General features: G+C 49.7%; 3 protein-coding genes across 3 annotated transcripts; 1 reads left to right on the forward strand and 2 right to left on the reverse strand.

Moving 5' to 3' along the window:
• Nucleotides 1-531: 531 nt before the first annotated feature.
• On the reverse strand, nucleotides 532-4,882 carry EsH8_VI_000200 (uncharacterized protein; the record flags this gene model as incomplete). Its single annotated transcript, XM_083271453.1, has 4 exons — nucleotides 532-1,264; nucleotides 1,329-1,427; nucleotides 1,513-1,959; nucleotides 2,025-4,882. The coding sequence occupies 4 exons, from the start codon at nucleotides 4,880-4,882 to the stop codon at nucleotides 532-534; spliced, it is 4,137 nt and encodes a 1,378-aa protein (XP_083126627.1).
• Nucleotides 4,883-6,258: 1,376 nt separating this feature from the next.
• EsH8_VI_000201 (uncharacterized protein) lies at nucleotides 6,259-7,152 on the reverse strand (the record flags this gene model as incomplete). The annotated part of the gene is made up of 1 exon (XM_083271454.1): nucleotides 6,259-7,152. One exon carries the CDS (start codon nucleotides 7,150-7,152, stop codon nucleotides 6,259-6,261), a length of 894 nt encoding a protein of 297 aa, XP_083126628.1.
• Nucleotides 7,153-10,771: 3,619 nt separating this feature from the next.
• On the forward strand, nucleotides 10,772-12,052 carry EsH8_VI_000202 (pectate lyase family protein; the record flags this gene model as incomplete). The annotated part of the gene is made up of 6 exons (XM_083271455.1): nucleotides 10,772-10,901; nucleotides 11,020-11,148; nucleotides 11,200-11,306; nucleotides 11,369-11,487; nucleotides 11,538-11,714; nucleotides 11,785-12,052. 6 exons carry the CDS (start codon nucleotides 10,772-10,774, stop codon nucleotides 12,050-12,052), a joined length of 930 nt encoding a protein of 309 aa, XP_083126629.1.
• Between the last annotated feature and the right edge of the window lie 96 nt (nucleotides 12,053-12,148).

A 12,148-nucleotide genomic window follows, 5' to 3' on the forward strand; every position in this document is an offset into this window, starting at 1 on the left:
CGTGCCCCTTTTCCGTATCCACTGAGGAGCATCGTTGACCATTGATATTCCACTCAAGCTGATATAGTGCGTCTGGCGCCGTTGTTGGCGTAGTCTAGACACCCATTCATTTATGGATTACCAGGCAGCTGGTCTTTCGAAGAAACCCCAAAACCCGGTTGATTTACCGGGAGCAGTGATGCGAACCACCAGACGGCTGTAGATATTACAACATGAACCCGGGGGCCCAAAAATGAGCCCCACGTCACCGACCATCCTTCAACTCAGCGCCTTTCAAAGATGAATTTGTGCGTGCTCGTCACATGCTCGAAGTGACATCAGAGTGGAAATATTACATGACTCGACTTCCCGTTTCGCACCACACTTGGCATCTTACTCGAGTACTTTTTGGCCCATGTTGAACAGTAACCGGACTCTGCGTCATGTGATTGGTTTTCGTAAGAAATAGAAATAAAACTAACGATATTTAAGTTGTCACATCTACAGAAAGTCAAAGCAGTATATCCAGTACGTCATTTCAGGTGCCATCCCTCATTCGTTCCTACCCAATGTCCACAGATGCTTGAACCGGCTACCATCTTGCTCAGCCAGCTCTCTCGGAACACCCTGTTCCACAACCTTTCCAGCGTCCATGACGAGCACTTTATCGAATCCCATGACCATCTCCAGCCGATGGCTGATCATTAGGATTGTGTAGCTCTCGAATTCGCGCCGGATTATCTGCTGCATCTCCTTTTCCGTCTCTTTATCGACACTGCTGCTGAACTCATCGAGTATGAGCAACCCGCCACGGGGACTTGGCCCAACTGGCTGAGCAACCGGCTGCAACTCCATGCCGTCATTGATAGCTGAGCCCGGAGTCAAGTACGCCTCACCCGTTTCTGCCAATAATTCTCGTGTGCGGACACGACGGCGCAGGACCGCCCTGGCCAGGCTGAAGAGCTGCTTCTGTCCCTGACTGAGCGTATCGGCGTTCATGCCGGCTTCAAGACCGCCCCGGTCGCAGACCATGGCCCATAGGCGCACGGTTTCGAGGACCCCTTGGCACTCCCCGTCGGTAGCAACGTCGAATGGGTCGAGATTGGTCTTGAAAGACGTGCCGTCTGGGAGAAACACGGGGTCCTGGGGCACTGCAATGACCCGTCGACGCAAGGTGGCACGATCCATGGTGTGCAGCGAGAGGCCGTCAATGAACATACTGCCTGTGCAAGAAGGTAGGGGGTCTAGGAGGCGAAGGAGAAGTAGGACAACGGAAGATTTACCGCTGTTCATCACTTTAGCTAACCGAGCTTTTTGTTCGTCAAGGGCTGCCATCCGTCATGACTTACCTGCCAGTGCGGCCACAGAGAGCCACCTTTTGGCCAGACTCGATCGTGAGACTAAGGTCCTGGAGGGCAAGGTTGCTGCTGTTCGAATTCCCGGGCTTGCTGTTCTCGTCGGTAGACGAAGCTTGTGGGTGGCTTGGAGCCGGTCAGTTCCACTTCGAATGATTAAGGACTAGAAGCAACTTGCCTGTACGACGCCGAAACTCCCTTGATTTCGACGCTCGCTCTATCTGGCCACGACGCAGGCGGGACAACATCCTCGCCGGGCAAGTCCTCACGATCAGTGTTTTCGGAGAATGATTTGAGTCTTCCCACAGCACCAATTGAAGTTTCCAACAATGTGTACATTTGAACGACATTGGCCAGCGTCTTCCCAAAAGACATGAGTGAAACCATGCTTGCGCCGGCAAAGCCTGCGTTGGAGCGCAGTTGGGTTGAGAGGGTCACTACGAACAGAGCTATCACGGCGACCACCATCCCGAGGACGAATGCCAGCCAGCGCTGCACCATACTCAACAGGTAAGCGGGCCGTTGGGAGGTGTCCAACAGCAAGCTGTTCAGTCGGATAGCATCGTGTGTCCAATCAAAAGCGCGGAAAGTGGCCAGGCCTTTGATTGTGTCCAGAAAGTTGGTGCTATTAAGATCATGTGGATTAGCAGATTATTCAAAGTTTATGACAAGCGCTGTGAGAATACTTACTAAAGAGGGCTCTTTGCCTCCAAGTCTAGCAGGCGTAGCTGCCGAGATGTGCGAAGGTAGAACCTCTGGATACAATAGAGAATCGCTATGACGAAGGGATACGCGATAGTAACGTATGGCGATGAAGTCGCAACTACAGCGGCCATTCCCAGCCCGATCCAGCCTTGGATTGACGTATTGATCAAGGCCTGTGGCAGCTCTCCGTCGACAAGAGTCATATCCTGTGAGAACAGGTTCGTGACCACACCTGTATCTGTTGTGGTGAAGAAGCGTAGGGGCGCCGCGAAGACCGCTCGAAGAGCTGATTTATGCAAGCTCGTTCCCGAGGCTCTGATAACGACAATCAGACCAACAGTAGCTCCCGCCATCAGAGAACCAAGTGCCAAGCATTGATACAGGGCGTATAGGCCAATGTAGAAAGAAGTCGAGCGCACCTGGTCAGATGAGCTCACATCTTCGCTCCAATACTTGAGCCAAACAGTAGGAAAGTTGTAAAAGAAGCCGCAAACTACGCCGCAAACTGCAAAAATGATGACCCAAAATGCCCCAATGCTTCGGAAGTAATATCCAAACACAGCAGTGTCGCCCATGATGCGCGCTGGACCCGCGGCATTATCCTGATCGGTGGATACCATAGTGTTGATCCGAGATATCGGGCTGTCTGTTTCTGTGGTCGATGCGAGCGCCGATGTGCTTGCTTCATTGATCTCCACATTGCCGTTGGGGCTAGATGATACTGCGAAATCACGAAGAGTTTCTTTACCGTTGTCGACGAGACGGTCAAAGGTGCCTTCTTCTGTCAAGGTGCCATCGGCAGCCAGCACGATGATGTGATCAGCTGACTGAAGATGTCGAACAAAATGCGTGCAGAGAACAGCGGTTGCGCCCCTTTCCTTGAGCACTCCGGCGGGGCCAAAAACGCGACGGAAGACGTGCTCCTGCGTATCAGCATCGAGGCCACTGAAGACATCATCAAATATAAGCAGGTCACATTGCCTGTAAAGAGCCCTAGCAATGGAGATCCTCTGCTTTTGACCTCCACTCAAGCCAATTCCATCACTGCCAACTTTCGTCCGATCACCCCGGGGGAGGATGCGGAGATCTTGAGAAAGCATGGTGGCTTCAATGACAGCTGCATACCTTGCCTCGTCCACAACAGTCGAGAAGCCGATGATATTATCCCTTATAGACGCGTTCCAAAGAAATGGAACCTGTTCGCAGTACCCAACCGTGCGACAGTTAACGCCCATGATGACTTCACCGCGCGAAATCGGGGTTTCACCAAGCAAGGCCTTGCACAGCGTGGACTTTCCGGAGGCGACAGGGCCAATGACCATGGTAAGGCCCGATGGAATAGAGGCGTTGATGTTTTTGAGAGCAAATGTCTCTTCATTCCAACCAAAACTTCCGTCGATTATCTTGATAGCCAGAGAGCTATTCTTGCCCGAACCTGAAATCTCCAAATGTGAGGGTGACTCGCGTTTGCGAAAATCGTGACGGGATTCTTTCTCGAGGAAGTTTTGTACTCTCTCAAGGCACGCAAAGCCGGCAAGGAGTTGAGGCGCAAGTTGAAATAGAGTTGACAGCGGCTCTGATAGCAGGAGCAGATACGAGATGGAAGTATAGATTGTCGTTACATCCAGGGTTCTAGAAGTCACGGCAAAAGTAAATACCGGAGCCAAGAGAATGGGCGTGAATCCAATGCCCACTGAACCGGCTATGAATGTCCGGAACTTTCCGCCGACATCCAGCTCATCTAGCCTTAGCTTGTGAACTGCGTCCTCGACTGGACCTTCCAGCCCTGAGATTTTCAGGTGCTTCATGTTGCCGACGACGTTCGCCATATGACCGACGCGTTTCTGGATGGCCTTCATCCAGGCCATTTGTCGCGGCCCAACAAATCGCATGAGGACTGTTGAGCAGGCAACGCATATAGCCACAACAACAATGGGCGCGGCGAACGCAGCCCCAAGTCGCCGTTGAAGCAGCCAACAGGCCAACGCAACCTGGATGGGGTTGGCCCAGAATTCATGGAACTGCATGAAACCCATACGGATCCGCTCAATGTCGGCGCTCATCAGCGTCAGGGCAGCCGAGTCGTCTGAGGTCGAGATCTTGGCCTGGATCGTCTTTCGGTACACTGCCGCGGCTAAACTTGCACGTGCCATGCACAGGAATCGTTCTTGGAAATACCAGTAAAAGGCGGTGACAGTCGGGATGCCCGTGTAGATGAGGATTGTGGCGCCTATCAGTCCATAGCCTCTATTGGCAATGCGGTCGGCTTCCGGTTCGTTAAGGTAGCTCATGAGGGCCTCCAAGAGAAATGGTTGGCAGAATACGAACCCGATGAGGACGACCCTGGGGGCAACTGCTAACATGAAAGGGACTATGAGGGTGCTTGCAAGTGAACGCGCAAGGCCATACTTTTGCCCATGAAAACTGGCAGCGTCGATTCGTCGGAAGAACCGTGCTTGCAAGGCCTCCACCGACATATTAAAGTCGAGAGCAAAGAGATCCGACATGGTCAACGCCTTCTTGTAGCCGGATATGAACAGCGGGTTCAGCCAGAAGAAAGTTGCCAGCCCATAAAAGCCGCTGGTTTCCTCGGGGCTATGATCCTTTCGGTCCCAGCGAAGCCACGCTGACTTCTGCCGAGACTCTAGCAGGATTAAGATAACCTTCCATACGGCGGCTGCGGTAAACAATCTTGCGGAGATGACATCATGGTAGCCGTAGGCCGATAACCACAGCGACCTGGCTTGCGCGGCATCGAAAAGAAGGGACAAGGCCAGGAATGTATTCAGCAGTACGGAGGGTCGCGGTGACCGGGAGTGCTCATGGAAACTCAGTCCTGACATGCATAACGCCGCAGTAAAGGTCAAGGCAGAGGAAGCATTGGATAGCTGTGTTGCCTTGACGGTTCCAACGTTATTCAACACAAGAATGACTAGTTGGAGAACGGTATAGAGGACAAAGGCAGCCTAATTTTAGCCAGTCAGCGGATGCAATTATGTAGCCAGGAAGGCCGAGGGAGACGCACAAGCTTAGTGCATTGAAAGAAAACGCCGCCAACTATTGCTGGTTTGCGAAGAAGCAGTGTGATTCTTGGTATTGAAAGTACGATAAATATGACAGACGGTAAGATCGACAAGAAGACTCTCTCAAATGTCAGTGTAAAATCGAAATCATCGCGGCAGCCTTCGACGCTTGGGCCGATAGAATCATCATTGGGACACGCTGTAAACCCCATTTCGACCGCGAAGAACACGGCTGGGGAGAGTTGTTTGTAGCTGGACTAGGATGAAAGGTCGCCGAGAGTTGGGCGCGTAGAGGATTTTGTAGGAGCCCAATCGGGGTCACAAAACATTTGTAAGGCAACGCGTCGCAAATCCTTCGGCAAGGGTAACGTAATTGCACCACCAGCCGAGTTTTTACAACCAAGGCCAGGATGCAATTGTTCTGCCTGATTTGATTCCCTAATGCGTAATTTAGCAGAAAGACAGGGCATATTTTTGGCCTTTCCATGGGAGCATGCCCCTGAGAAAAAGAAGGATAACGGCCGCCATGCCCCTGCTCATGCACACACCGTTAAGACGAGAGAGGAAGGTAGAAAACGAAAACGACGCGTCTGAGGATGTGCGTGTTTGGATTTAGGCTGCCATTTTAAGAAAACAAAAACACCCTGACAACACTAACAGACTGCAAATATTACCGCCGAGTCGATGTCATACAAGTGGTGTAACGGCGGCCATCCCAACTAACTCTAAGCCAACAATGAAGTGGCATTCTATCACACGCTAGATGGGCATGAGAGCCTCAAGCGATTCGACCCATTGGCAAGGTGATAACATCGCCGCTTTCTGCAATGAGACCTATTATATGCATCTGTGACTGTGCAAGGCCCAAGTCTAGATTGAAATTCTGCCCACCGAACTTCACACATGGTGAATAGAAAGACCCAACCCCTACTCCAATAGTAACCAGACAGTTCATCCATCCTTTCAAACTCCGTTGACTCTCACGCCGTTCAAGTTTTTAAGCCATACTTCGCAAAGTTCGACGCTGTTTCTTTGTTTACAGTATTGAGATGCCACACCGACTTGGAGAGAACTGGCATCCAACAACTTCCCAATTATTACTTGGGCTTGTTACAGTGCAACGTTTTTATTTTATTTTAAAAAATAGTCCTTTAGAGTGATATAACTAATCATCCAATCCTAACATATGGATTCAGCTACTTAATCTCCTTGTCAGCCACAAGCATAAGATTTCTCGGAGAGATCTTGTAGTCGAAGATAGGCAGAACGTCCACGTTCTCGCCTCCGTTCTCAGCAAGAAACCAATATCGGTCAAGAGCAACGACGCTCTCAACAATTTTACAGCACAGCACGCTCAGCGTCCAAAGAATCGCCACCTTGCCATCGTAGTCTCGATAACGATCCTCATAGGCCACGAGCTCGTCGTCACTGATCTTGCTTCCGTCAACGCCGAGACATTCCATCACCCTACGCGTAAACCTCGTAAAGTTGGCGGTATCTCCCTTTCGCACTCCCCAGACCGGTCTGTTCTCCTTGTCAAGCTCGACACCCTTGTCAAAAAATATCTTCTCCAAAAGCGCTCGATAAAAGCGCCGTTTCGAATACGTAGACTCCTCTTTGCTCAAGTCCGCTCTTTCCCAATTGTTTGGCGCCTGGCAGCCCGTCATCAGCGCCGTAGCGCTCAGCACAACACCTCTGTTCCTCATTCTTGCACTGATAGGAAATCCGTCTGGGCAAGCAGCAGAACGCGGAACAATATGATTATAGCAACACCCAACAGCACCGAGAAATGTGATGAACGGGACTGTAGTGAAATACCTAAGCATATGCTCAGAGAGGTTCCCGCAGGCGTGTAAACCGACGAGCATGCACGCCTTGCCTTCAGCCCAAGCCGCCATTTCAGCTGTCAGCGGCGCCGTGCCGTCGATGTAGCGCCGCATATGCTTGATCCTGCACTCAGGGATTCCGAGGCTGTCAGCCCATGCTTTTGAGGCAGCAATCTGAGACTCGCTGCCGTCGATGGCTAGCACGCGCAAGTTTGGGAAGAGGAATGCGAGAGACACAGAGAGGTAGCCTTGTCCAGATCCCATGTCGATGATATGGGTGATGTTGTGGGCCTGACAGACACTCTGAATGTAAGCAGTAGCGGTGGAGACTTCTGCTATCTTTTTGGCTTTCATGTGGCTCGTCAGAACGTCTGGTAGGGTGGTAGTTTGGCCTGGGCGTTGGGTACGAGGGAGAGAGAGTGATTGGAGGGTCTTCAACCATTTTGTTAGCGACTCGGGTCGGTCTTCCAGATTTTCTGATTCGCCATTATTGTCGGCATCGTCCTCTGTGGATGAAGTACGATTCGGTTCCTCGATACTGTCGATCAAGTCTTGCTGTGCTAGGCGATGATCTGGAATCGAGGTCCACCAGGTTGTCCATTCTGAAGGTAAAGCCTCCCATGCATTATGAATTAGTGCGTCATTGACATGAATGTCGCCTGTGATCTGGCGGACCAAAGATGTATCAATGAAGTCCAGTAAATCATCCGCGTATTCGCCAGTATTAGCATACGACTTTGGCAGAGTTATCATGTTGCACAGAGGTGAGATTGGCTCACGTGAAATGAGTGTGTCACAATTTGGTAACTCCAGTCGAAAAATTGAGCCTTCAATAATTATTGGCTGCTGGACAGGGCGGTATAGGGCGGCAGATTTCATATGCGGCGCGTTGGTGGTTGATTTGTGTTGATCATCTGGATTAGAGCTATTAGAATCATCACTGTAATACTTAATTAACTAGGTTGACTAGATTAACAGACAATTGCCAGTGAAACTTTTAATCAGTAAGCCTTCTTCAAGGAGCAAAATGATTCAAAGTGAGCAACCGGGTACACTGTGTACGGCACCAGCAACACAGTACTGACACTATACTCTAGTCCCGTGCTGAAACTTACTGTGTTGATGCATAGGGGAAACCCTGAGTACTTGGTGAAAGATGCAAAGCGCAACCTACATCATCTTCTTATAGGTAGTGTGGGTAGCAGCGCATGCATGCGTGGCAGCTAATGCAACCCGTCTTCGTCTCATAAACTCTACATAACTACTAGTAGTAACAGCAGAGAGCGTTTTAAGACTGCGAAGGGCCATTCCTGAACAAGGCATGCCATCAAACTAATACTGTTGCCCGGTAGTTGTGAGCCGATCACTTCACCAGATGTCCGAACAAACCGCTTACTCGTGGTCTTCAAACTATAAACCGCTGTTATGCCATGATACTCGTAACCAATCGAACGCCATCAGTGTATGATATCCACTAAGAGTTTAGGTTCCATGTTACTATCTTTTTATCCTCTTTCTGAACATTGACAATATCAATGTTTGTGCTTCTGACTTCGGCAAGAACGTTTCCCCACCACCTTCACACCTATTTAGCCATTCTCACATCTCAGAATTCCCGAAGTCATCTGCCTAACCAAATAAGGGCATATCTGAGTCGCAAACAGTGGGCTAAACTATGCATCGCATCTCTATGGTCAATAATGTTATGACTTAGGGGCGGGGGCGGGGGATATCGCGCTTCGAAAGAGATCAGCGTGGAGGGGTCTGTCATCAGCACCATTGTGCAGATATCCTCCGACGAGACTGGCCTAGATTATGACGGGAGAATTGCGCGTTAGGGGCAATGTATCACGAGTGGGAGCAACGCCGCGATGAGTTTGTCATAAAAAGGCTTGCAAATGGAGGCTCTGAGCCGTTGAAGACTTACGTGTAGGGTATTATGCTACAGTTGTGTGGCAACGAACTGTGGAGTGGGACTACGTTTCGATGTACGGATAAGACTCCCAACTTTAGTGGGACTACGATGTATGTATGGTCTATTCAAGGTTGTTCCTGGAGTGAAAAGGTTCCGTTCCAAAAAAGGTTCAGGTCGACGGGTCATAGTGTATCCACGAATCAGGAGCGGCAATAAAACATCCAGAAGTTGCCGTATTCACCATCACCCCACTCTGTTCTAAACGAATGTGTTCGAGAAACGCAAATACCTGGCAGATCTTGTGCTGGAGTGAGATTGCAACATCTTGAGTACAATCGTAGTTTATGTTGGATTTACCATCTCGCTATGGGTAGTTGGGGGCTGCCAAGGCATCTGTTGGAGCGCCAAGGCATCTGTTGGAGCGCCAAGGCATCTGTTGGAGCGCCAAGGCATCTCAGATCTCGGTGCAATCCCCTTACTTGAGACCGACCCCGCCTGTCTACCACGTGCATGGAGATTAATGATTGGAGAATAAATATCTATGAAAATTTGACAGTTTTTGACGTCTTGGCGCTCAAGTTCTGTGTTCGGCATTCTTTGTGTGTATTGGTTCTCGGTTTTTACCTCCGATGAGCTTCTGATTAGCCAGGTGGATGCACTGGAGGATGCATAGCTAGTGTACTTTAGGTACTTTATAATGCAACCTCAGAGCTAAAGTTGGCATTTGCTATAGATTTGAAGTGCTCGGTTATACCTTTTTTGTTTCTCGTTTGCACCCTCTACCCTTTTGGAAGAACGAGCATATAAACCATCTGGAGGACAAAACGCACATGCAACAATTTACTACTATGTGTCCTATTGATTGCTTTTTCTTTAAAAATCTATCCTAAAAATATATCAAATTACTGAGATGGTCTTACCAGAAGTAAACGATTTTGCAACACTGGTCAGACTGGTTAAAATTTGTATCACAAAACTACAATGACGATGATCGCGAACTATGGTCACATATACTCCAGAAAGGCACAATAGCTCGTCAACATCTCGTGATATTTCACCTTCCTCGTTTCATCTTTCTGTACCCCTCAAGATAGGAAAAACTAGCACCTTTCAATCCCGTCCAGAAACGCTGCTGTGAATACGCGAATGGGCTTTCATGCAATCCACACGGCAGATGACATCCGTTCCTTGCCAATAAATAGCGTGCAAAAGCCATGCATGCTGTTGTTCCTGCAAAGGAATCCTCCGCCCCAAATTTTGCCGGTTCCTGCACGTCAAGCCAAGGCGAAATGCTGATTTGAGGAAATTTCTCCAACGGTTACCCCGGACGCCCCCTTGCCGTAATTCAGATCTCAACTTTACATGATACACGACTTCTCCCCACTGAATAAACGAGAGATTAGCGGGCGGAAACCTTCTCTCCAATAAACAAGCTTGTTTTTCGGCTGTTCCTCTCGGTCTTGCTACGCGCCTGGATACTATGGCGTTAGCGTGAGCAATCCCATCGATTTAAGCTCGTCATATCCATTGGGACAGGGTTCCTTTAGTGAGCGCCGGCTGACAAGTGGAGGAAACACTTGGTTTAAAATCACGAGGTGTCATATATTGGCGATTTATCATTCGCGGAATGTTTATGGTTATATGGTCCGTCCATCAATACCACCTACTACTACATTAAACCTTACAATTTTGAAGGCTTGCGTAAACCACTGTCTAGATTCCGCAAGGGCATGTCGGCATCATTTGAGCGCGCAACACGATCTCGTGATGTGAAAATCCTTGCGTGATGGACGGAAAAGGGTCAGATCCAAGACTTGAAGATCATGTATAAAAGGGGATGGCAGAGAAACGTGGTTCCTGGGTTTTGAATTGTTCGGCAGTCCAGGTCTTTAGCACTAGATTCTCTTGGCATCATCTCCAGCTCCTGTATTCGTTTTCTTCCCGGCCAATTGCAACCAGCATTTCACAATGAAATTCACTTCCGCCTTGGCGACGCTCTTTGCCCTTGCGGCTGCAACCCCGACCCCGACCGTCGATAATGTCGCGGATAAGCCTCACTTGGTTAAGCGGGCTTCTATCTCGGACAAGGCAACCCTTGGTTATGCCACCCTGAACGGAGGGCAAGTCTAATACCCGTACTGATTAGGGGCTATGTTAACCTTCTTGCAGAACATCTGGGGGCTCCGGTGGCACTGTTACTACTGTCTCGTCCCTAGCCGAGTTCACTGCTGCTGTCAACGAGAAGGATACTACGGCTAGGATTGTGGTTGTGAAAGGCGTAATCTCGGGCACCGCCAACATCCGTATTGGTAGCAACAAGTCCGTTATTGGTCTTCCCGGAGCAGGTGAATAACTCCCCAAGTCCTTTGCGTACAAGCCGAGCTAATGATTGGCAGGCTTTGATGGTATTGGTCTTCACATTCGTCGCCAAAGCAATGTCATCGTTCGGAACGTCAAGTCTACCAAAGTCCTTGCCTCCACTGGTGACGGTATCAAAATTGAGGTAAGCAAAACTTGCAGAGGTAACCATGGTGTTACGTGACTAATGAACATTTTGCTTGTCAGGAGAGCACCAACGTATGGATTGACCACAGCGAGTTCAGCTCCGCTCTTGTGTCTGACAAGGACTACTATGACGGTCTCGTGGATGCGTCCCACGGTGCTGACTACATTACCATCTCCTAGTATGTATATCCATAACTGCTGTGAAAATGAGGTTTCTAACTTTTATTAGCACTTACTTCCATGACCACTGGAAGACTTCCTTGATTGGCCACAGCGAGAACAACGGCGCCGAAGACAGCGGCCACCTGCGTATCACCTACGCCAACAACTACTGGGCCAACGTTGGCTCTCGTGGTCCATCCTTGCGCTTCGGCACTGGTCACATCTACAACTCTTACTATCTCAAGTATGAAATAACGTTTCCTTATTTGTCGTTTTTTAAATCCTTAACCTGAGCAACGACTAACGTCGCGAAGTGTCAATTCCGCCATCAACACTCGACAGAATGCCCAGGTCCTCGTCCAGAGCAATGTATTCAAGAACGTCACAGTCCCTATCACCTCCCAGGACTCTGATATTGTCGGGTACGCAGTCGCCATTGACAACGACCTCGGCGGTGCTGCCAACCTTGCACCGGTCGGCACTCTGAACGCCAACTCTCCCCCTTACTCTTACACCCTCCTTGGCTCAGCCAACGTCGTTGCCACCGTCCCTGGACAAGCTGGCCAGAAGCTTACTTTCTAAGTGGACGGTATAACACCAGAAACAATGAGTTACCTATAGTCGCGGAAGTGCTAGACGGCGGGTTTAATACGTATCTGATCATGGACCGGGCCTCAG

Source organism: Colletotrichum jinshuiense, chromosome 6 (assembly GCF_051148585.1).
Source record: "Colletotrichum jinshuiense chromosome 6, complete sequence".
Lineage (NCBI taxonomy): Eukaryota > Fungi > Ascomycota > Sordariomycetes > Glomerellales > Glomerellaceae > Colletotrichum > Colletotrichum jinshuiense.